The sequence below is a fragment of the Pygoscelis adeliae genome, unplaced genomic scaffold (genome assembly GCF_000699105.1).
Source record: "Pygoscelis adeliae isolate BGI_AS28 unplaced genomic scaffold, ASM69910v1 Scaffold142, whole genome shotgun sequence".
Lineage (NCBI taxonomy): Eukaryota > Metazoa > Chordata > Aves > Sphenisciformes > Spheniscidae > Pygoscelis > Pygoscelis adeliae.
The window spans coordinates 1853528-1875458 of NW_008824247.1; the positions used below are offsets into that span (position 1 = coordinate 1853528).

At 36.8% G+C, this 21931-nt stretch overlaps 1 protein-coding gene across 1 annotated transcript in view; it reads left to right on the plus strand.

Moving 5' to 3' along the window:
* CWF19L2 (CWF19-like 2, cell cycle control (S. pombe)) overlaps positions 1–21931 on the plus strand; it is a 74825-nt gene that overhangs the window by 8045 nt on the left and 44849 nt on the right. The window contains exons 5-9 of the mRNA XM_009335272.1: positions 906–999; positions 2125–2240; positions 3789–4507; positions 9693–9789; positions 12738–12827. Coding sequence (XP_009333547.1) covers positions 906–999; positions 2125–2240; positions 3789–4507; positions 9693–9789; positions 12738–12827 — 1116 coding nt within the window. The remainder of the gene's footprint in view (positions 1–905; positions 1000–2124; positions 2241–3788; positions 4508–9692; positions 9790–12737; positions 12828–21931) is intronic.

Here is a 21931-nt window from a genome sequence, read left to right on the forward strand (position 1 = left end):
AGAAGTCCATGGCTGCAGTTTGCTGGCCCCCGTCCTTCCTTCACCAAGAATTGAGAATTCTACCATTTCATGGTCGCTAAGCCCAAGACGGCCTCCGACCACCACATCTCCCACCAGTCCTTCTCTGTTTGTAAACAGCAGGTCAAGCGAGGCACCTCCCCTGGTAGGCTCCCTCACCTGCTGTGTCAGGAAGTTGTCTTCCACACACTCCAGGAACCTCCTAGACTGCTTCCTCTTTGCCGTGTTGTATTTCCAGCAGATGTCCGGGAAGTTGAAGTCCCTCACGAGAACAAGGGCTAGCGATGGTGTGACTTCTGCCAGCCGCTTGTAGAACGCTTCATTCGCCTCTTCATCCTGGTTGGGTGGTCTATAACAGACTCCCAGCAGGATATCTGCCTCATTGGCCTTCCCCCTCATCCTTACCCATAAACGCTCGACCATGCATACAGCATGTCAGTGGTGGTGATGAGTTGATGATATAATATAGACAAATTCTAAATTTTGTCAGTGCTGGAATGCCTAATCAACCCTTTTCTCCAATGGACTTCCTTGCCTGCTTCCAGAGAAGTCAGCTGACAGAATCACAATAAGCGATCTAGTTTGAGGGTGAAAAGCAGTAACCTTAGGTAAAACTAAGAGCCCCCATAACAGCAGTGCTTCAGACACAAGTGCGTATTACTGCTACACTGGTAATGCAGTCAAACAGTAAAACTGCTTCTGTGTAATAAGGGTGCCAGCTAAGCATGTGTTTGAGAGTTTTGACTCGGGATGGAGAGTTATGTTCATTTCTACCTGTCTTTAGGTAGCACAAGTTATATTCCCATACAAGTCTCACAGAATTTATCAAATATTCTAGAAAATAAAAACCATATGCTGTGCACACATTAAAATTATTTCTGTTTTAGGCCATGCTGTCTGAGAGAGAGCTCAATCCCTATTGGAAAGACGGTGGTACAGGTTTGCCACCAGAGAAGGATGAAGCAGCTTCAGTTAAGAAAGGTAAACAGCAACTTTTAGTAATAAAGTTAAATTTCTGTCTCCAATCTCTGGTCTCTGTGTTGGTAACAAATTAATACTAATGTTGATGTAAAGGGATTATGAATAACATGTAATAAAGCAAAATTTGGATGAAAATTCAGTACTGAATATTGGGTTAATATCATAGTATGTTGTTTTGCAGAATTTCTCTTCACTGGTTTTTAATCTTGAGTGGTTTGACCTTCAGTATCTTTACAGAAATTCCCCATTTTGAACTAATTAAAGGAAAGCATGATTTAACCAAGACAAGATAAATTGTTGTCATCTCATTTGGTTCCTTTCATTCCATTACACAAATTATAGTTTTAAAATATTCAACCACAGAAGTCTGAGTCACATTAAAATGAAGATCATTACAGATGCAGTTTGTGAAAAATATTATTTCTGTAACCTTTTCACTTCTTTGCCTACCCTAGGGTTATCCTGCCTATTTCCAGCAAGAGCAGTTAGAAAAACATTTTTCATCATGTCATGAAGTGTTTATCATGTGATAAGAAGGGCCCTTGTATTCTGTCAACAGGGAACAGTAGGGTTCTTGGCTTTTCTCTTTGGGAGCCTTTCCCTGTGGACAGTCTGTTCTGCAAACCATTAGCCTCATGCCCACTTTTAGAAGTCAGAGATCAGCCATCTGTAAGAGGTGACAGGCATCAGTGAGTATGTGTCCTGAATGTTAAGACCTCTGCTAGCTTCTCAAAAGGAAAGCAATGGGTTGCTCATTAATTTTCTGAGAAGGGGAATGCACTTGTTTGTAAGGGTATGCCAAAGAATGGATGCAGAAAGTGGAAACAATAAGAAGGTTTCATAAAAAAACCCACAACTTCTCATATGCCACTCCTGTCTTGGAAACTGTTTGTTGTGTTCTATGATAAATGGAGAAGCTTAAATCAGTGGTATTACTGAGGTATATCCAGCATTAACTTATAAAACCATGTAATTGTATTATTACGCTCTTTCTATTTTTCTTTTGCACCCATTCAATTTTTACATTAAGTATAGGTGAAGGTTTAATGTCACATACAGAGTAAGGTTAAATAGGAATAACTACTGAGATATAAAACTATGACCTCTTATTGTTTTCTGCTTTAGTTACAGTGGTAGAAGATGCTGGATTAAGTTGGCTACAAAAATCATACCAAAGAATGAAGGAGCAGGCTGAGAGAGAGAAACGAAATTTTGAGGAAATTGTAGCTGAGAGATATGGGGTAAGGATCTTCAATTAATTTTTTTTCATACTAATAAGTGCTTGGAAAAGGTTACTTTCATGTAAAGGCACAAATACTTAATGTGTAGCGTAAGACATAAGGAAAGAAGCAGGAAAAAACAGCCTCTGAAGCTTCTCTCAAGTGATGAAGTGTTTAAAGCTACCCAGCCTTTTATATCTTTTTTGTTAAATGTTTTTTAATATATGGGATCCTATAGCAAATTTAAAATACTTACCTTCTACATCAGGAGGTTCAAGTGATCCCAGTTACAAAGTACCTGAGTGCTTCCAAAATTATGATGTATACTAGAAAACATATTTTGTTCTCCTGCACGTAGCGGATAATAATGCATGTTGTGGATAATAATAATGCTGAGATAATTTGGAGAGCTGTGTCAAATTTTACCAAATATGAATCTTCTGGCCACTTGTGATCTGCTCAGTTGAGATATATTGAGAAATCCATTTGCTTCTGAAGGGTTTAAAAGTCTTCAAGATTTATTTTTAATAAAACAGTCTGCGATAACAATATTAACTCTTTAAAGCCTGCCCCCCCTACATATTATATTATTGTCTTTAAAAGCATTGGTCAAAGGTGTGGGGTGTTAAATCTTGGCCATAGTGTTACTTTTGAGTTTTCTGTGCGTTTTTTGATTAGGCTGGTTTGTTTGTGGAAATCTTGGATAAGACACTATGACTTCATACTATTGTCTTTGAACTGATTTGTAGTCACTCCTGAGTGATGAAACCAACATGGTCAGTGCTGGTAGAAATTATTCAGTGCCAGTGATTGTAAGGAATATTATTTTTAAGAATCTTTCTCAAGAAACTGGAGTTCAAACAGCATGAACCACTCTGGCTGCTGAAGTACAGGATAGTGACTGAAAGAGATCCCTGCCTGATTTGCTTCAGTATGCAAAGTTTTGAGGAAAAAAAAAAAGTAATTAGTGGCTTTTAATTCAGCTTAAAAGAGGGAAGAGGAACAGTCCACATTTTGCGTAATTGCCTAATGGATAGAGTATTTGTCCAGAAAGCCAGAGACAGGCGTTCAAAGCCTGTTTCAAGCTAAAGATTTTGAACCCACTCTCCTGTGTTTTTAAGAGTTTAACTAGATTGTAAAATGGTTTAGTGGGAATGTCCATTGGTTCTATAGAAGCTGAGCATCTGGTGAGCATAAATGCAAAGTTCATGAGTAAGAAAGAGGAAGCCTTTTTCCTTAGCTCAAGCCCCTAATCTCCGGGTTGCCAGGAGGAGACAGTTCTGAGGCTCTGGTCCCTGTTCTCAGGAGTGCTTTAGCACTTTATAGCATGGGATGAAAGTTAGAAATAGTCCAAGAGAAAGGATCAGAAAGCCTTCCCAACAGAGCATCTTAGACACGAGGCTGTAAGTTCCCTTTTTCGTACTGGTCTTCCTTTCCACTCCATGCCTTGCCCTTTGCACAGTGACTCATTTTCACAGAATGGTGCCTTTCTTGTAATACTTTGTAGGGAGCTTCACAATACCCCATGATCTTAAAAGCAGTATGATGTTTTTTTATTCTTTCTTATAGTCAATGGAGGTATTTCAGTCACGATTAGAAGAAGCTGAAAAAGTTGCATCCAGAAAGGAAAATTATTACAGAAGTGGAAGATGGAAGAAAACTGACTATTCAGAAAGTGAGAAAGAGAAGAAAGAACAGCACATGAAAAAGGAGACACAAGATGAAGATGATAGAAACAGGAACATGTTTGGGGGCTACACTAGGGAGAAGCATGGCAAGGGATGGGCGCAAGAAGACAAAGGTTACAAAAGAGATATGTCAAAAGAAGACCAAGAACGTGGACACAGTAGCACGGACTCAGTATTGAGAGGCTACAGCTCCAAAGCAGAAAAACACTCCAATGAAAAACGAAGTCAGGAAAAGAGTTCGTCTCTAAGCAACATGAAACACAAATTTCTGAAACCCTCTGAAGATGATTTATCATCTTACAGTGCACCTAGAGACTACAAGTCACAGCAGTCCTCTTCCAAACTGCCGGTTCATAGCAATTTGAGCAGCTGTTTCCAAAAACCTAGTGAGGATGCTGCAGTGTGGACCAAAACACACACAGAAGATAACAATGAGAAATTAATGTCTGATCAAAAGTCATCAGGTACTAGGGAACAAATTGATGACAATAGTTGGGAAAGAACTCCAAGTAATGAAAAAGAGAAGTGGCAACAGGAGTACCCAAGTGCTATCCCTGAGAAGGAACAAATATTACCTGACAGTAAAACATTGTGTTCTAGGTATTTTACAAACATCTTTACTTGTCTTTTGTTTGCTGTATTTTTCATGGCAAAGTATACCGGAAACTCTCTCTTCTTTGTGACAGTATTAGATCTGATCATATCAGATCTCTTTTAGTTAGGAGGAAGCTAACCTCCCAGTTAGGGGCAGCTAAAACGGACCACTGTAGAAGTAATGAACACCCTCTACTTGTCCTGTCTCCTCAGAATATTTGAGAATTGCTAATGATAGGTTATTTTCTGTTTCTTTCTAATGTTAGTTTGCACTGCAGTAAAATGGGCCTCTTAGGCAAAAAACTTGCAAAACAATATCTTAACTGTTGTTGAATTTATAAAAGACAAACTTGAAATGTTAGAAAATGCTGACTAAAAACTGAAATAATTAATACAGCGGGGATAGGTTTGCCACCTGTGAGATGAACTCATATGCTAAAGTAGCATATGAAAAATAGTAGAAGGTATTGATTAGAAAAGTGCATTTTCTGTGGAAAAGAGGAAAGATGAATAGGAGTGGGAACAGAAACACAAACTAATATGTGGTAGGAATTTCAGTTTGCCTGACTTGCTTTAGTGAAAGACAGTGGGGAGTAGTAAGGAGAGGTGGTCAGAAAAGTAAGTTGTAGACAACTGAGCTTTTGCTCTACTCGAGGCCACCTGTTCTCCAGTGTTACCAGCTTGCTGGTTCTTCCAGTGATATGAGTAGTGCGGTTATTACTGTGAATGCTTTCCTTCACATCTTCACAATAATAGGTAGGCATGTGCAAAACTATTTTAGAGTCAGTATGGTGTTATTCAGTTGCTTGGGAAAGCTGGACAAGTAAATATTCTTGGTTGGAGTATGTAAGAAGGATGATACGATTTAGTTGGAAACAGCATTTAACGAAATATGATCAAGTGTAATTCCTTCTTTCTTGTATGCTTATGTCAGTTATTTGCAGAAAAACCTTCTTATAGCGGGGTTATGAATTTACTTTTAATGTTTAATTGTTGGATTCTAATAACAAGACAATACCTTAAAAGTATTTATTTTATTTATAACTGTTCCTACGTGTAGTACTTGCCAGATACCTCACTGTGTATTTGCAAAGAAAAATTCTGTGTTAAATGAGTGCTGCATGACTAACCAGAAACATGCAGCTTAGTCTGTATAATTCTTTATATTGTATAGGTTGGGTATTTTTTCCAGATTTTACTTGCTATATTTTCTACTTTGATAGGAGCCAATGAAATTTACATTTTCTTTGATAGCAGGAAGATAAATTGTTTGCATGATGTTTGCTTAATCTAGTTATTTTTTTAAAAAAGTGTGAGTTTGAATATACATCATGGCAGGAGTAGTTCCTGATTCTGGCACGAATAGTTTGTATGCACTATGGGAAGTCCCCCTCACACGTGTTTGTCATGTCTTGTTTTATTGTTTATTTTAGTATTTGCCTAGGTGTTATTTTGCTGGAAAATAAGAAATACATCTTTATAGTTGTTTTAGTTACTCTGAGAAAAGATCTGGTAGCATTAAACCTGTGATGTATGAGACATTATTAGACATTAGAATTTAGTGATCCTCCTTGTTTTTCTAGATATTGCCCAAATAGTTATTGCCCTGAAGTGTCTGGGGTTTACCACTTAAATGCACTTTGTAAACTTCTGATTAGAATGATTCACAGTGTGTCTCCACAGAGCTGGAGCCTATGAGACTTCCTCAGCTCTTGAGTGCTGGTTTGTTCATGACTTTGTTAAGGTACAAGGTCTGCACAATCCACAGTTGTTTTCTGCCTGCCTTGGGTAATGCATTGGTTTCCATAAGGAAACATAGGTATTCATGTAAGGGGTGATGCGCCGGTGAGCTGGGAGAGTGCATCTGCACTGCAGTTCAGGCACAGACTCCATGAAAATGAAAATACACTCTCAGAACTATATATCTGGAAAAAACCCACCCTGTTAAGAAGCTTCTTTTTTGCGCACGTAAAAAGACACAATTATGCGTGGTTAGTCTTATCCTCATATCATGCATCATATCCTAAATACCATGCACTTAAAAAGAACCCAAATACTTCATTGATTAGCAGCAAATAATCTGTGTAAATGACATATCATCCTTTAAGTCTTACCTTCATTCTCAGTTTTGTTTCCTCCATGACTTCCAGAAGGAGAAAGCAAGCTCTAACAGCTGTGTTGTACAGCTGATGGCAAATAGGAGTTCTGACATCCAGTATACTTTATTTAACTGTAGTGAACTACTGATTTGGACTGGTGATTGTCCAAAATGCAGAGACTGAGTGAGACGGACCATGTGAGGACCCTACACCTTGTTCCTTTTTTTGGGGGCGGGGGGGGCGCGGGGCTGAGGAAAGTGTGGAGCTGGGTGTTGCTTTGCGTGTGTGGTGTGTTGACACCAGCAAGCAACTAAGCGCGTACCCAGCTGCTTGCTCATTCTCCCTCCTGCAGAGGGAATCAGAAGAGCAAAAGGGAGAAAAACTCATGTATTGGATAAAGATGGTTTAACAAGTGAAAGAAAGAGACAAAAAAAAGTGATGTGAAGGCAGACAGTCACTCACCACCTCCCATCAGCAGGCTGATGCCCAACCAGTCTCTGAGTAGCAGCTACTTTGGAAAGACTGCACTCCCCAGCTTTTATTGCTGAGCATGACGTTATGTGGCATGGACTAGCCCTTTGGCTAGTTCGGGTTGTCTGTCCTGGCTGTCCCCCCTCCCAGCCTCTTGCCCACCCCAGCCTACTTGCTGGGGGTGCACAGTGAGAACCAGAGAAAGCCTTGAGGCTGTGTAAGCACTGTTCAGCAACAGCCAAAACTGGTGTGTTACCAATACTGTCACCAGTTAAGTCCAAAGCCACAGCACCATATGGGCTGCTATAAAGAACATAAACCAGCCAGACCTTGTAGAGCATGTCATTATTGAGTAGACATTAGTGATACCATTGCCTCATTATTGTTATCTTAAAAGAAGCAACTACTCCTCGACAGTCTTTTTTTTTTTTTTTTTGTTAAATAATGGTGTTTCGCTTCTTTTTTAATTGCAAGTACAAAAACTGTACCTTTTAGTTTTTGGTTACCACATGTAGTAAGTGCAATGCTAATTGTAACTGGACAGAGCTGCAAATTTTGGGAAACTAGATTGTGTACGGAAGTGGTTTGCTTATTCAGGTTCAAAGAATTCCATTATTATGATAGAAAAGATAATTGTTTTCCTCATGGAAGCGAACTAAGCAAAGAAACTATTTAGCTGATATTTTCTTTTGCGTGTGTGTTCTGTTTTAGTACTGTTAAACCCAGCTGTGCATCTTCTTTGATATTTTAATTATATTTCTTAGCCAATACAATTACTGAGCTGATTTATTAGTAAAGTGGAGATTACTTAGGCCTGGAAAACCATAGCCTCTGCTTATTGTCTTACTTATTTCCAAGTTCTTTTAAGCTGACTCTTAACTCCTAAGCTTCTGTGAGTTTGAGATAGCGTATGGCCTGTCTTCCTGTTTCCTTCAGTGAGAATTGTCTTTTTTTGTAGAGTTTTGGAGAACATTCTGGCTTTTGGAATATTTCAGGTTTGGATATGTGGGGTAGTTACCTGTTGGGAATAATTTGTAAGCTGCTGCTTTCTTTTTCTTCCTAAAGTTTCAAGTCTTACAATACATGTACTCATTCAGTGGTGGTGTCAGTCAGTCACACAAAGTAAATCTTCATTGACGTGAAGGTTTGGATTAATAGGTGTTGCTGGTTCAGTTCCTCATCTCTCATGCTGACAATGTACCTTTTAAGTTTTATCCCTTCTAAAACACAGAGCAAGTTTCTTCAGCCTATAAATCAAAGTGTTTTGGACAGTTATGACACAGGTTAATTAAAAGTGCTGATTGGATGCCCAAGGGATCTCCCCAGAGAAAAAATCCATCTAGCTAGCATTTGCTGAAAATCACACTTAATAATGTGACTGCTTCAGAGTTTAATTTGAGACAAGATAAAAAGAAATCAAAACAATGTCTCTAGTCTCAAAAAGTTCAGATGATGATTCAAGCGCTAGCACTGCTTAAAAAAAAAAGCATGTATGAAGTAATAAACACCTCTTGCTCCCTTTACCGAAATAGTCTGCCTTGTTTTGAAAAATATAGGTTAAGGAGAAATGAGAACCTCATCTTTGAGGGTTCTGTTTCTGGTGAAGTTAATGTAAATGTTTCTGCTGAGTTTTGGGGTTTTGGATTGGGCATCTTCAAAACAGACAGAAGTAACTTTGGTAATTTCCTCAGGGCTGGGGAGATCTGGCAGTTAAAGATGACACCATCTTCAAAGTTCTCCCGTTCTTCAAATCCTACAGGGTTTAACCGTATTGAGGAATGAGCAAATCCTCTCCCCCTCCCCCTTCCCCTCCCCCAATATCATAACTGTATTCTTATGTCTCTTGTGTTAGATATTTTACTTTTAGAGTTAGTTGGTTTTAGTTTTTCCTAGGGTTAGAGAAAAAGAGCCAAACTTGTTTGATGCCTCTTTGCAATAATTCTTAGAGACCTTATATATTATCATAAGAACTCATACACTGACCTTTTAATATTAAAATTAAGATACAATACTATTTATTACTAGCTGTAGCTTCTCTAGAGAGACTTCATATTTTAAACTGGAACCAGTTAATTTTCCATGGAAACTCTACCATACCAGCCGTAACATCTTTAGAAGCAAAGATTGTACTGTGAGCAGGTAAGTATGGGCATATAAGTAGTTTTGAAGAGATGGAAGGCCATTTGGCGTACAGGAGAAGAACTGGGAAATGGGTGATTTTGCTGGAGCTGAGAAGTAAAAGCATGACCAAAGCCAGAAAGGAGAATTACAGAGTGGGTTTAAATTACTCTCTCTGCTCCTCTTTTCCTTGCTTTTTGTCTGTTTATACCTGCTACTGGCTCTTGACTGTTTTTTCATGCTGAGAAAATGTTCATAGATAGTGCTTTTAATTTTAATCGATCTCAAAAATAAAAGGAAACATACCTCATAAAAATTTAATTCAAGGTTTTTGGTTTCAGAGTCCTTGGCAACTTCTGACTGCAAATATATTTTTATAAGTTGTTATCAATTATTTTGACAAGAGGAGCATATGTACCAGTACAGTAGGCATATAATACTTAATTACACAGGTGAATACTACATTGTTTTTCTGTGGGTTTAGTGCTGCTGGTGTTTTACAGATATACATTGAAGGATGAGCCACCTCGGAACCTTAGCGAAGAGGAGATGAACAGACTGGGAGCGAGGATTGTGAAAGCAGAACTTATGGGAGACATGGTAATGTCTTTGAAAAATTGATTGGCTGCAATTTTTCTTTAAAGCTCACAGTGATTTAGTTGTTAAAAAAAAAAAAAAAGGTATTGATTCAAGCAAATAAAGTCCTGCAAAATTTGATCAGGTAGGATTTGAAGATACTGCTTTTACTGTAACTTGTGCTTTAAATGCAATGGTTCATAGACTAGAATAGAGGATTCAGGTCCCCAGGTTTTGTAGGCTAGGCAGCGTATCCAAACCTAGTTATTCTCTGCCTTTTTTATAGGATTTAAAGTCTTTTTATTAAGCAGGGAGCAGGTGAAAACTACAAAGCTGCCAGTCTGTGTTATAAGGTAGGCAGTGTCTGGAGCTTTTGTTATTTCATCAACTTTGTCAAAAGTAGATGCTTGGGGTCCATAGCCCTGCTGTATAAGCATATTATTAATTATGATATGGAAATATAAAACTGGAAGGAACTGCATAGGCCATTGCATCTAGCTCTGCCATGAGAACAACTATGTAATGCTTTGTGGTCAGCTCCACAAAATGTCTGCCCTGAATGAGACTGGGCCCATGGAGCTGAGATAAACAGCTGCACGTCTAACATTGCTTTAGGAGGCTCGTTTCAGACAGCAACCTGAAGGATCAAGAATTTCACTCTTTTGGAACACTCTAAACTATGGAAGTATATTTTTTTAATTACATTAAGTGTGGCTATAGTGAGTTAATTGCATTTAGTAATACTGCCTGGAAGTTTCAATAATAACAAGGTCATAGTCTGTTAGTTTTTAAGCTATATTTTACAAGTGTTTGCTCTGAATAGCTGCCTTTAAGGAAGTATTGCTGAAATTTTTGGAAGGATATAATAAAATTTTTTAGAACTGAATCCTATCACTATGGGCCTTTGTATTGTTTTTTTTAAAGATTAATTTTTAGTGCTCCTGTTTACCTTGCCTTTTGTGATGGAATATTTGCACCAAAATCTGCATCCCTAAGAAGTAATAAATAAGACATGTTATGACTACAAGTGCCAAATTAGTATTTCCTGAGAGCCATTGATTCTTTGATTTGTGGGAAGTTCTAGGATGTTTGGCATACGAATTTATTGCTGGATTAGGACATGGTGTTGGTCTTTGTCAAAGCCCCTATCACATAATTTAAATTTTGTTAGGAGAAAGTGTCCATTTTATAAATATTTTCTTTTCAAGCCCATTTTATATTATGAATTCTTTTTCCACAGACTTTAGACACAGATGTGTGTATGTAGTTTTACAAAATTTGAACAAATACACCTTTTCTAGAAATCATGTCCATTTGAAATCTTAACAACTTCAAAAGTGAATTAAAACTAACTTCAAACAGTGTATTTTCTGCTAAGATATAATGAGTGTTATTCATTGAAATAGATGCCTCCATGTTTTAATCTGTAGTTTTCCTAGTTAATGTACAAAAATATATGCTTGTGAGGAAAAAAACATGTTTATGAATGTAATTATGTGATAGGTTTGTGAGGGACTGGTGTTAGTTGCTTAAGATATTATTTTAAGACATTCTCCTACAGGGGAAAGTGATTGAAGCTCTCTATACACTAGTTGCTATAAAGTACTGGGGAGGGGAAGTTTTCCAAAGACTCTCATGGAGAGCAGCAAAAATTTGTAAACTTTTTTTTTCCTACTGCTCAGCTTCAATAGCATTGTCCAAATACAAGTTTGGGCACAAGTGTGGGTTTTTTCTTTTCAATGTGACAGTAACTGAATAAGAGTAATTTGAATAAAAATATACAGGTGTTTTGTGGGGAGACTGTGATTCTTTTATTATTCTACCATTTTGCTTTGTTTTGACCAAAATCATGTAGTGGAAGCCAACATTACAATTTTACTGTTAATTTTATATATACATTTTTCTACATATGCACTCTGAATTAGCCTAGTTAAAAAACCCAAACCAACCACAGTATAAATAATAAAATAACTAATCTTTGCCTTGTTGCTCTTTAAATATTTTTTCATGGGCTTTTTCTGATCAGATTGAAAATGCAGCTTGTTTAAACAAGTTCACCCCCACATACCAGAACAGATGGTTATGTAACAGTATGTCCTGGTGGCTGGAGCTCAAGGTTGACCGTGTGGGACAAATGAATTCTGAATCTATTTTTGTTACTGACTTGCTGCTTGGTGTTGATCAAATGACTTAATTTTGGGGCCGCAAGTATAGGCATGATTGTTGGGAGTCCAATCAATGAAACTGGCAAAGTGGTCAGAATATAAATGGTTGTATTTCTTATAGGTTGATAGGTTGTCACCTGGCAATTCCTAGCAAACCAAGATATTCTAAAATGCTTGTATTTATTTAATAAACAGATGGATGAGAGAGCAGGAGCATCAAAAACAATTTACACAAGTGTAAACAGTTCTCATTTTCCACCTCTTGTCCATTTTAATACCCAAAGTAAGGTCTTAAGTGCCAAAGTTGGACATGCGGTGTAGAGAGATGTGAAACTGCATAGCAAAAATGTCAGAGATATTTCCCTAGACCCATTGCGTGTGTGTGTGTGTGTGTACGTATATATAGAAAAAGAAATAAAAGGCTATGTAGCATAACCTGGAAAGGTTATACACTTGATGTGTTCAGGCTTCCTTATTTAACTTCCTATACATAAAGTAGTATGTATGCTTAGCTACACAAAGCATTTATTAGTATAACTGAATAATGTTTAAGCATAATTTTTCTGGTGGTTTTATGATAATATACGTTTCTATACTTTAGATGCCTCTGTTCTGAACGATTTTTTTTATCTCCAGTAAAGAATTGTGTGAATTATATAGACATGTTTTCTTTAGTCTTTTGTGTCATTAGAGTTTAAAAAAAAAAATCAAAACATGAAGAAATGGAATGAATAGTTAATTCTGATATATAGGTCTCTAAAAGTTTAAAATGGTTAAACTAATGGAGTACTACCACTTTCTTTGAAGGAGTTAGCTTCAAAACTTCAAGCAGAACTTGAGAACGCTCGCAAATTGAGAGAGACTCAAGGGCAGATTCCAGCAAAGTATGGCAGAGAGGTAAGGGGGAAATATTCTTCTTTTCTTTGTGCTAACACAATGGTATAATACAAAATGTCTACCCTTGTGAGTTCCATGTTGGCTTTCTCTGAAGCTCAGGATCAGCGTCTTACATAATTCCAGACATAGGAGCTTGGTTTTTAGGTCTGTTCATCTCAGAATGCTTATTTTTATGTTAGAGTCCATCTGTCTTGCAGAAACAATCTTTAGTTTGTGGGAACCAGGACTGTTGACAGTCCTGCTGTTTTGGACTTTCCAAGGTTTGCCAATGCAAATAGTCCCTTACAGATACAATAGGGCTGATGTTTGTAATTCTGCAAAGGTTAGCTCTTGAACTGCATCATGCCAGAACAGTATCAACCTCTTTACAACTTGCTGTAAAGTTGCTCAACTTCTTAGGCTTGCGGTAAATTGGCAGACTCCCCAAACCGTGGTGAAAACCTTGACGTTTATTTGAAGTTATTTAGGTTTTAATTACTGCCAGGGCTTGCTTTCCAGAGGGTGAAGGTCTTCCTGTACATTTTAGAGGCTTGCTGTCTTGTCTTTATGAATATGCCTTGCCTGTGCCTGTTTCATGGCTACTTCTAGCCTGTATTATGTGGCTTTTGAGTGTGAGCGGTCCAGCAAAGATCACAGTTGCTCTGTCCTAAGTCCTATCCTTGTGATAGTTCCTAGGGTAGACTTACTGGTTTTACAGCTTCAAACTGATTTTGGACTACTGGGACACAAGCAGAATGTGTTGGGTGCTCCTGTGTATCAAGGGCCAGCTATATCACACTGTGTGTCTAAACAGCCAAGATGTTCAGAAACCATCTCATAACACAAGAGAGGCTGATTTGTGAAGGTGTATTATACTGTATGCATCAGTCTTTCTCTAACAGTGACCACCCAAGTGATAGCAACTTGAGTTCAGCCACATGCATTGCAAGTAAGATACCTGAAGCAGTTTCCATAGAAGTGTTTTTCCAAATGGATGTCCCATTGATCCCAAAGTTTGATAGCTTTGCCTCTGCTACCAATAACAAGCATGAAGCATTTTGTTTCAGGCAGGTCTGTCTGTGGTTCCTTGGAGCAGCATGGCCAATGTCATGCTGAAAGGTACTGAAACGTGGCTTTGCCTTATTTTCACTTCTGTTGGGAGAACTGGGGAGATAAATCAGGAAGCAGTGAATGCAATTCTGAATGCATCTCCCTAGGAAGGTTTTTTTCTTCTTGATTAATTGAACATGGATCAATTTCCCAATTCAGTTCCCTGTGTGGCTGAATGAAGACTCGTACTAGTAAAGGGGGTGTGCATGGGCAGCTGGGGTTTGTACAGAGGACAGGATCAATTCTTTTGACGGTGGTGCTGGTTTGTTCTGCCTTAAAGTGATCAAGAAACTACAGACAGAAGGGACTGTAAAGTGGTATCTTAAATCCTGGTGGTTTTATTTATTTGTTTGTAAGTGAGAATAGAGGCAAATCTAGCTTTTATGGTTTGTTTGATTTAGACAAGAATTCTACCCCAAGCAACCCCAAAAATGTGGTTTTGAAGTACAGTTTTCAAATACTGATGTTCGGTCTTTAAAAACCTTATGTTTATTAGCTGATATATTTCACCAAGCATACAGATCCTGGTAAGACCATTTTGTTTAGTTTTCATTTTGGCCAAAGTAACCTGTAGTTTTAAGACCTGCTGTTTGTGATGCATTTAGATGTTGCAAGTAGAGATTTCCAGCTGAAAGAAGCCAAAAAGCATGAAAGTGTACATCTTTCTGAACCTAGAATAGCAAGAAAATTGTAAAAGATACTGAAGCAGAAGAGAAGGCCATGGCTGCATCCTGAGTAAGCCCACTTGGGTAATTTTATAGCAAATATTTACCTTGAGGAAGAGGATTGTTGTTGTTTTCTTTTTCCTTTTTCTTTTTTTTTTTCCCTTCGTTGTTTTTAGTAGTTAGTGTGATGTTTCTATTAAATGAACACCCACAAATAATAACGTTATAGGTTTTCTGTGTATGAAGGTACCCCATATTAAAATTCAGTACAGGCTAAAACATATTTGGATTCTCTTGATAGTGAAAAAAAAACAGTAATTTTGTCTTAAACCATTTTTCAGCAGTATTGAAGCGTTTCTTTTATGCACTACCAGCCCTCATTTTGCATGTCTAACATTTGATTTGTTTTCAACTGCTAACCTTCCATGTGTCCAAAGTGCAGAAAAGATGAAATTTTATTAGTTGAGTTGTTCTTAAATTGTTTGTGGCTTCTGAGTAGCTTTATAAATGGAATTCTTTTGCCTGAATTGAGATACGAATTTTTCAATAAAATTTTTGTGATTTTTCGAAGAGGTTAGTTTTTATATATACTCCTCTTGAAGGCATATGAGTAGCTGTTATCTTGCTTTTTTGGTACTTCATGAAAAATACTAGGGAATGTTGTTTGGGGATATTGGTTCACTGAAGTTGTTTAATTTTTTCCACATTATTTTTTTCCCCCCACCTCATTTCCACATCATCTTAAATATTTAATTTCTCAATTGCACTTTTTCCTACTTCTTTTCTGTATCTAATTTTTTTGATGAAATAACCATATCTATAAATAAATACAAATATACACACACACACACACATATATACTTATCCTCTATTTAGGTTTCATATATTTTAGTAGCCTCTGAACTGGTGTGCTATCGTAAGTGTTTTCCTAGTTAGTTGTGCTAGGAGAGCTAAGAAGCATTGCTATTATCAGGCTTAATGCCTGAATATGCAGTTAAGAAGATAGAAGTTTTCTGCTCTACAGTAAGCAGAAGGACTGTGACAGGATGCCACCATGTATCAGGCTGCCATAAGTTGTGAAAGCCTCAGTAACAAGGCTTTGTGAAACAGAACACCAGACTAGACAGGAAGATGATTGGAGGTAAAAGGTAGATTTATTAATATTTCTTCTCTTCACACCTCTAAATATGTCAGTATCTGATAGCTTTAAGTGCATCACAGGTTATTTTATGTATTAGTAACATTAAATAAACATTTTGATCCTAATATTTCTAGTTTGAAACATGAAATTAGATTGGAACAACAGTTTAAGCACTCTAGACACTGAACAAGCCTGACTTATGGCACGTTGGATTAGATAGCTCTCATGGGTAGAGACTCGTGTGTGTCTGTTGTAAATGGAAAGTCTGTGACTAAAAGCACTAAGTGCAAAATGCATAGGTGTTTCAACTGGTTTTGTGTCCTCAGCTCCAGTGAGAGAGACATCGACTTGTCTGAATGTGGCATCCTGAAAGTCCGTATACGGAAGTTACCTGTGTGGTGTGTCTGTTGCACACTGTGGATGTCTCAGCTTGGGTAGAGCCCCTCTGTTTTTCACTGCAGGTTACCTTAAGTGTGTAGTCCTGTAAATGTTAGTAGGATTACGGTTAAACTATCCGTTAAGTGAAATTTGGGGCCTTAATGGCTATTGTACTTAAATACTTGAGTCACGTGTATACAACTGCATGAATGCACATGCAAAGACTCTTTTTAAAAGGATGAATTAAAATGTAGATTGTGCTTGTTTTGTCTTTACATTTGAGCAGGAGGCAACCTTCAGAGTCTATGGAAATCAAAAAACTGGGTGAATATGCAGAAGAGGCATTTGGGCTGTATGAAGGGACAAACCATGAATTAAATATTGTAATTTCATTTGTGATAGAATTAAATGATGCTTATGTTGAGATGCTTATGTCTAATTTGTCATGGGCATTTTAAGAAAAGCAAAGTTGCACTTTGAGCCCTAGTGAAGCTGTGTAAGAGAAGGCTGCTGTACCACAGGCTTTCTGAGTTAGGATAGGTGATGAAAATGAGTACTTACTGAATGTAAGGAGACAGCAGAAAATTGTGGAGGCTTCAGCATTTAAAAAATAACTTCCATGTGTTCATGGTTTACCTCTAAGTACAGTTTGTATTTCTGTTATCTGAAAGTGCTATACAACTCTTAATTTGAGTGCATTGGTTATGAGGATGTTACCTGTGCCATTGTCAGTACCGGTCATAACTGACGTAATTTATGCTTTTATTCTGTATTTTTACTTAACAAAATATATCTGGAACATTAGCACTCCTCTGAAGCACATCATTTGCAGTGGTTTTTGGTGGTACAAAAATTGGGAGGTAAAATTTCAATGAGCAAGAGGCAGAATATAGAATATTTCAGTTGGAACGGACCTACAATGCTCATCTAGTCCAAATTGAAAAGGCAGATTGAAAACAAGTAAGGTGATTCTTCACAGAATGGTTGCTCCAGGATGTTGTGGATGCTGGGAACTTAAATAGATTCAAGGAGAGTCTGGACAAGTTCATGAAAACTAAACCCCTTGAATATTGTACAGAAATGATGTCTGGCTCTTAATTGCTGAGTCACAAATGCTTGGAGGCATCCTTTCTTTTTGTACTACTCTTCGTTAGGCATTCGCTTTTGGCTACTGCTGGAGAAGGCATGTTGGGCTTTGGTTTGATCCAGTATAGCTGCTTTTATGTTTTGATCTGCATGTAGAAAGTATTCTTTATGATGATTTTAAATAATTTATGATGTGCATTATTTGTGTGCTTTGCCTTTTCAATTTTGCACAGAATTTTTTCCATCTTTTCTCATGCTTCCTTCAATATGGTCCCTGCATAAGAATTAGAGTAAAATCTGCTAAATGAAAAGCAGTTTGCTTTTGTGTTGCTACAAACTGACTTAATTGTGTTTATTTTTTTTAATCAGGATCATATATTGTATCATATATTGACATGATACAAAATTAGGTACATCTAGATTCAGTTCATGGTGGTGGGTGAATGAGGTAGAAGTGTATGCATCTTTTGAAACTGTTTTCATTTCCAAATGAAGTATGGCCTATAAGAAAAAAAGCTTCTCAACCCTAAGCCTGTTACTGTGTTCCATAGCACTTAATTAGTATGCAGGAAACAGAAAGTAGTCTCTGCTGAGCAATTGTTAGAGACAGTTCTTAATAATGATGAATTGTGTTTAAAATACAAAATCAATACAAAATTGAATGAAAGGTAGAAGGTGGTACTTGAGGCAAAATAACACGGTAGAGGGTATATCCTCATAGAGTATTTAAAAGAAGAGAGTGAAGTTCTGAAAAAGTAGAGAGAAACATACAGGGTTTTCTGTCATGCATTTGAGAAATTGTAAGGAAAACACGTATGATTTCAGCATAGCAAATCTTCATTTGAACAACTGAATTTTCTGTGAAAGTCCATCAGCCTTCGGTCTAGTATGATTCATTTAATAAATATATTTAAAGCATAAGGAATAAAACAGTAATTGAGATAGATACAGATATATACACACACACAAAAAAACCATATAAATACATATTCCACAAGATACATATATTCCTCAAGATAGAGCAAAAAAACTCAGAAAAAATCTCCTAAAGTTTTTCTAATGAAAGTTATGGAGTGCTTCTGTGAAGCCTCTTGGGCATGAAAGATAACTGTAGAGCAAGTCTTCAATTTTGGCAGGCACTGTATTTCACTTTACAGTAGGCATCTGACTGACATGGTGCTGCTTTAAAGGAGAAAACTTTTTCTAGGTTACCTGTTGCATCTGTAAGAGTAATACTCTCCAGTCCATTGCTTGTGCATCTCAGGTGGAGAAGATTTATAGTGCAAGGAAAAGTTAGTTTAGCTAGTTTTATGGCATAAGTAGGGCTCATCTTTTAGTTAAAACCTTCATAACATCAAGAGCTTCCCGTACTTGAAATGCTTCTGCTTTTTTTTTTTTTAATTTAATTTTTCTTCCCGAGTATAAATAATAAGGATGATTAGGTTTCCAACACCTCCTCTTACAAACTACATCTGAAGACAAATTTTGTAGGTCTGATGTTTAATTTGGATCCCCAAGATGCATTAGTGCCCAGACTGAGAGAATTCTGGGGAACCTAGCTCAGTATAAATGAATATTTTTTTTATTTCTTCTTTTTGAAGAATTAACACTTACCATTTTTCAGAAAGGAAACTGAATACGACAGCTTGGCTTCTACCTCAAATCCTATTTATGATAAAATACCATCCATTGCATACCATTACGTATAGTCTGCATTAAGAGAGACAGGATGGAATATGCTGGATCTTATCCAGACAAATTATTTACAGCACAGTTATTATCCTGAGATAAGTAAACCATATGACATTAGGAGTAGCTGAGAGGAATCAGTTGTGGAACAAACCTGAAATAATATTCTGTTGGTTCCAATAATGACAATAGGGAAAAATGAGCATGTTTATTTTTCATGTGTTTTCAAGATTGGCCTTTTCAAAAATAGCTTAAAAATGACAGTGATTCCTTGGAAAAAGAGCCAGTTACCTAAAAGTAAAGTGATATGGTTGTGTGTGTGTGCGCCTGTGTGTTTATGTGTATATACATGTAAAATTTAGATAGTGATTAATACTTTGGAATAGGAAGTGAAAGAAAGAAGAAAAATAATCAGTGCTTCTGATGTGTGGGTTTTTTTTTCTCTTTAAAAAAAACCAAAACCAACAGCAAATAAAAAAAAAACCCAAATCACCCTGAAAATTAACATGCAAAATTGCAGGTGTGCCAGCATGTTTAATTTTACGTTTGGAAATTGAGACTATAAACACAGATATTCTTCTGCAATAAAAATATTTGATTTTCAAAATTTACCTGTAATACATTTTAGTAACACATGGTTGACCTTTAATTGTGACATACCCAATGCAGAACTTAAATACAGTTGTAGTAATGCTTTTAGACTTACAATATATAAAGAATAATTAAAAAAATTATTTAAAACTGCTTCTCAGAAAAATAAAGCTGTGACACTTGTATAAAAAGTAGAATGCTGGGGAGTAATAATTCTCACTAAACATACAATAAAAATCTGATTTCATTTGGAACTTCAGATGGTGGGGAGACACAGCAACAGATGGGTGTTGGCCTGTTTACTCTCAGATGTTTTCAGCTCATCATAATTTCCAGTTCCTGCTCTTCCATCACACTTGAATCTTGTCTGCAGGATGGTTGTGCCATTCTTTCTTCAGCAAAAGTTTGTGTTTTCCATACAAAGAGTTGACTAGCTCTAAGTGGAACAGGGAATAATAAAGCGGGCATACTTTTGCAGAACAGCCTTAATTATCATTAGTGCATACTTTTTAAAAATAATAGGTATATGCAGTTTCTGGTGAGTGTATTTCCTGAACACTCTTGTTGATGTCAGTGAAAGAAGATTACACAATTATTTATAAGACAAAAACATATTAAGACAAAGTGGCTTAACTTCCTGAATATAATTTATAGGAAATTGTTTTTTGCAATTAAAAAGTACTAGAGAAATTGTATCAGTAACTAAATGATGTAAAATATCTTACTGGTTTCAGTAGATGTAACAAGTATAAAAGGGCAGAGCGGATAAAACTTCTTAGAGTTCAAACTGATAATACAAAAGCTTTGGAGTATGCTTTGATACTGGAAGCAAAAGCCGTATCCAGGTGCCATGCAGCACTTGTAGCTAATGGTGCCGTTTTTTCAGCTCTGTTTTTCTCCCAATACTATGTTGAATTTCTGCAAATTTTTACTGCTGTATCTACTCTTTCACTGTGATTCCTCGGAATAAATTCTGGTTTTCTTAACAAATTTGACAGCCCCCCAACCCCAAGAAAAAACAAAAGCAAAAACATTCCTGGAAGGCCTTTCTGGTGCAGGAGATACTTCCCATCTGAAATGGAAAGGTAGAACCTCACTGATGCTTCTCTTGGTCCTTGCACAGCCTTGGTTAATACATGGTATTAAACCTTTTTGGACTTAAAATAATTTACGTATAAAACCACTTATAAAAGTGTGAACCATAAATTAACAATATATTTTGTATATTTAAGCAATGAAACACAATTATTTTGTTCAAAATGAGGTTTTGAAAGGAGAATTTGATCAACCAATGACTGTTGGGACCACCTGGTCTTTAGTGTGATTACATGTTAGATCTCATTAGTTGCTGCTACCAACATAAAGCAGAAACATTTTATAGAAACAGGCTGTTTAAGAGGAGCAATTAAACTATGCACCCATCCTTCTAAAAGGAATGAAGACATTTGGCTTTGGGCCAGCACATCTGGATGACGAGATACTTTCAGCCAGCAGCACAGTTTGCAAAGTTGTGTGCGTGAGATTTTTACAGAGGTTCATCACGGGTGCTGCAGTGACGGCTGTGGAGGGTGGAGCTCTCCAATGGTGTCTGGAATGGAAGTGCCACTACCAATGTCAGTATTAGCTTTACCATTCTGTTCTGCCTGTCTAGGTAAGATGTTGTTAATAGGCTCCTTACTTTTTCAAGTGTTTGGCTTTCTTCTGATGTCTCCCAAAATAACAGAAGTGATAATGGCTTGAGGGTATGGATATACATGAGCAGAAGCTTAAAAGGATGCAGAGTTGAATCTTTTTGTCCACATTTTTCCTCTGCCTTTTTTTTTTTTTTTGAAGACCCTTTTCTACATATACTTCTTCAATAATAATAATTTTTCAGATTGGACTACTCTTTCTAATAAAAATGCATTATTAAGCTCCCTCATATGCCTGAATTACTATTTTTGGTTGGGTTAATCTGTTGCTTTCAGTTTGTAAAATTACCTTTTCTGATACTACAGTCTCTGAGAATAATTCATATACCAGATTTAGGGTAAATCTCTTTTCTAAATAGTGAATATTGAGGCCTGAACTTTCTTGAAACTTCTTGCAGTATTTTTACTGCACTTTTTTATTTACTTGTTACTAAATTTTTATATTTACTTAAGTAAATACTATTTTTATTTACATATGCCAAACTTCTGCTTATCACCTTTTCAGTTTTATATTACATTTCTGTCTTTGGTATGATGAAACAGGAATTTGTGGTCTTAAGAACCAACATGCTGCAATACTTTTCTTTTTATGATCTGTATCAGATGTTCTTGCTGTAGAAACAAGCCATCTAGTCATCACTTTTTTAAAAAAAATTTTCTTATATCCCATACCTATAGTGGCTTATTGATGGTATGGTTAAGTGACTAACCATTTCAAAGTGCAGCTAACAATTTAAAGTATCAAACTGCACATTTAGACCTTTTTTAAAAGTT